General features: G+C 44.8%; 1 protein-coding gene across 1 annotated transcript; it reads right to left on the bottom strand.

Moving 5' to 3' along the window:
* Positions 1–403: 403 nt before the first annotated feature.
* Positions 404–1263, bottom strand: PPP1R2C (PPP1R2C family member C). Its single transcript, XM_528946.7, has one exon. The coding sequence runs from the start codon at positions 1115–1117 to the stop codon at positions 509–511; it is 609 nt and encodes a 202-aa protein (XP_528946.4). The 5' UTR covers positions 1118–1263; the 3' UTR covers positions 404–508.
* Between the last annotated feature and the right edge of the window lie 2303 nt (positions 1264–3566).

Consider the following 3566-nt stretch of genomic DNA (forward strand, 5'->3'; position numbering starts at 1 on the left):
TCCCAATTAAACAGCAAATCACCCTAATGTGTTTTTCAGCCTGAATATTTATCAGCCTAGATAATCTACTTTAACAATTATGTTTTGCATTTTTAACAAAACCTTTTCTGCAAAAGTTAGTATAACTAGAAGTGAATATAAATTAGTCCCCTTTCAAGTCTTTAACATATTAAAAAGCTATAGAATATATACATTAACCCATGGTTTTATAAAAGGAATATGGCTTTATAAAATTAAAAGCAATATCAGGATCTGTATTTGTGTTAAATAATTACAATAACATCAAGCAGACATTTCCCACTTAATCTATGACTCTCTAAGATTACCATTTAATTCTGCATTACAATTTAACTAAGTAATTTAGTACTCGACGCATGCGCTACAGAAAACAAGAAGCAGTGTATTACAGTAACAAGGTTTGTATTTCACAAACAATTGCAAGGGTGAAGCAGATATCTTCTAAGCGTCGCATATTCACAAACAATTGCAAGGGTGAAGCAGGCATCTTCTAAGGGTCGCATGACTGGGTTTGCAGTCCACCGGTCAGAGGAGCTTCCTCTGATTCTTCCGCAGCAGTCTTCTCTTCGTTCGTGGCTTGTGGCGTTTCTTCGTTTTCATTATCTTCACTTTGTAGCTCTTTCCACATTAATTGTCTAGCTAATTTGATGTTCAATTCTTCGTTGTAGTGAAGCCTTCTTCTCATTTCGAACTGCCGCTTTTTCTCCTGTTTGTGGAGCAGGATTTTTCTCATGTAGGCCTCGCTGCTCTCTTGCTCCTCCACCTCACAGCTGTGGTCCGAAGCATCGGTGGCTTCCTTTCCTTCGACACCACGCACTGAATCTTCTCCTTCGACATCGCGCACTGAATCTTCCCCATTATCTTGCACACTCACGTAGGAAGTGCCGGGCTCATTTGCCTTCATTAAATCGTAATCTCTGTATGTTGCGCGGTGTGCCGCAAGGATGCTTGATTCGTCCCACCTTTGGGATTTCTTTCTCTTCACATCTTGAATAGTCCCTTCAGACTGCTGACCGGAAGTTGCCACCGAGGAACCCGACGAGCTTTTGTTTTTCAGGATCCCCTTGATGGGCCGGTGCGAGGAGGTGGAGGCTGACATTTTGCGGAGAGAAGGGCTGCGAGAGAGTTGGGCCGCTGAGTAGCCGTCCACCGCCCTCCAGTCTGAAACTGCAGGGCGGTCTGTCTGGGCAACAGGTCCCAACGCCCTAGTTAAAGCACCAGGGCCCTGGTGTCACAAAGGGCGCTGCGTATGACGTCACGATGGTCGCCGCCTCCGCCACCGCTGCCGTAGTTGCTACGGTTACCGCTATGGTTACCGCTACCATTGCAGTCACCGTTGCCGCTACCGCTGACGTCACCGCTACCGTTACAGCTACCGTTGCTTTTGCCGTTGCCGCTGGCTTTACCGCTGACGTTACCGCCTCGTGGCCCATGCTAACGTCATTTTTTTTCTCTTTTAACGGAAAATAAGGTAGGAAATACCCTTTGGTTGTACATGGAAAGGGGAAGCATTGTTTTAGAAACTTCTATACACCCTGTCTGCCCACAGGAAAGCTATGTAAAATATTTCTCATTGTGGGTCACTGTCAAAACTTTGAAAGCCACGACTTTGGTTGGAAAGATGAGAGGCCTCAGCTAGAAGGTGATGACCTTCTGCTCCTCCCTCCTGTGCCCATCCACCCTCTCCCTCCACCACGCATACCTTGGTCCTCCTCTCTTCTCCCTGTCTTGGTGAATGACCCCAACATAGAGCTAATTATATCAGCTGGGAATCTGCGTGTCCTCCTCAGTCCCTTCATGTTGCCCATTCTCCAATCCAGCCCTCGGATGTGACCTAAATATTTCAAGAGGCTTATTTGATCTCTTCTGCCACCACCGTGTTTCAAATCACCATTTTCTCTTATGGCAACTTCACTCACAGTCATTGAACTAGGCCCCCAGTATCTCCTCCTCCTGCTGTCCAATCTCTTATCCACCCTCAAAACACCCATCAGATCTTCTTCATCTCTCTTTCAAACCCTTCAATGGCTGCCCACTGTTGTTGACATAAAGACCCAAATTCAGAAGAGGCTGAAAACAGCTGTTATGATCTGCTCAGTTTACTCACGTGCCTATCTGCAGCCTTCTCCCCTTAAATTCTTCCCACTCTACCTCCAGCTTTCTATTCTGATCTTCCAATTGTGGGAGCATTCATGAACCTTCCTGTCCAAGAGGTTTTTGTTTTTTTTTTTCCAGGTTCTTCGTGCAGCCTGGAGCACCCTTTCAGATTTCAGTTCAATCATCACTGACTTTCAGAGGCCATTTCCTGACCCCCAACAGCAAATAGACCTCTCTTTGCTTTCATGGTGTCTCTTATTCTCTGTGACAGCATTTTGAGTCATTTGTAATTTCTTATCTGTGTACACTAGATGACAAACATCACAACATAAAAGGAAGTGACAAAGATTCTCTCCTTTGACCAAACTTTAATCAGGCTCCTCTAAGCCCTCTGCTCGACTAGGCCTAAACTTGGGCTTGTAGAATCCAGTTTGAGCAAGAATCCTACTAAGTTAATTTAGTGAAAATTCCCCACCACTGATAACTGACTTCCCTGAGTAGCTGATCAAATTCCTCATGCCCCACACTAGATATCTTGTCACCCTGTTGGGTCAGTCTAGCAAGAATTCCCCTTAGCCCTGATGTTTCCTTTCAGTAATTTTCTATTCACTGAGTCTCCATTCTGCCCTTTACCTATTCTTGTTGGAGTGGCAGTCAATGCCAATTTTATTCCCCTACACGGACCCCATTGCAGTGGTTCGTGTACCTACTGTGATAGTCCTCCATGGAATAGAGTCTTTCTTACCATCTTTAACAAGTGTCATGAATAATTTTTTTAACAGTTATGTTGGCTGTGACTCAGATAAGATCAGATTCACCATTGGACCCCTGGAGCTCTCATCCAGAACTTGAAGTATGCACCTTTGAAACCTTTGTCTTCACTCTTGGCTGACTGATCAGGAATCCACTGGTAAGCCCAACTCTTGAGCCAGTGCTCCAGATGGCAGTCTGTTGAAGCATGGTGAGGATACATTTTGATTCTTACGATTCTGAGTATACTCTCTGAAGCTGGGTTAGAGTCTGAAGCTTTTTATGAAAGGCACCTGAGCTTCCTGCGCTCCAGCCTGGGTGACAGAATGAGACCCTGTCTCAAAAAAAGGAAAAGAAAAAGAAAGAGAGAAAGAAGGCACCTGTTGGGCTGGAAGTCTTTCTTCCTGGCTCTTTGTTTGGAATGGAGTTATATATATTCTCTGATTCCTGGGCCTAGTCCTGGCTAGAAAATTCTTCCTGTCTCCCACCCTTATTTAATTACTTCCTGGCTCCCTGGCCTGGAATATTTTCCTGACTCTTTTGTTTCAAGTGAGGATCCACTCCACAGCTACTGGGCTGGAAATTTTATTTTTTCTGGCTCTTTGTGAGGCCTCTCTTTATAGAAATTGTTCAGTTGTCTGAAACTCCTCCTGTTGAACCCCTGCTGAGGCCAGCTCTGTCTACTTCCTTTCTTATTGGCA

The sequence above is a fragment of the Pan troglodytes genome, chromosome X (assembly GCF_028858775.2).
Source record: "Pan troglodytes isolate AG18354 chromosome X, NHGRI_mPanTro3-v2.0_pri, whole genome shotgun sequence".
NCBI lineage: Eukaryota > Metazoa > Chordata > Mammalia > Primates > Hominidae > Pan > Pan troglodytes.

Bases quoted from the DNA above. Each gene is read 5' to 3' on its own strand.
- PPP1R2C (XM_528946.7), bottom strand. From the start codon at position 1,117: ATGTCAGCCTCCACCTCCTCGCACCGGCCCATCAAGGGGATCCTGAAA.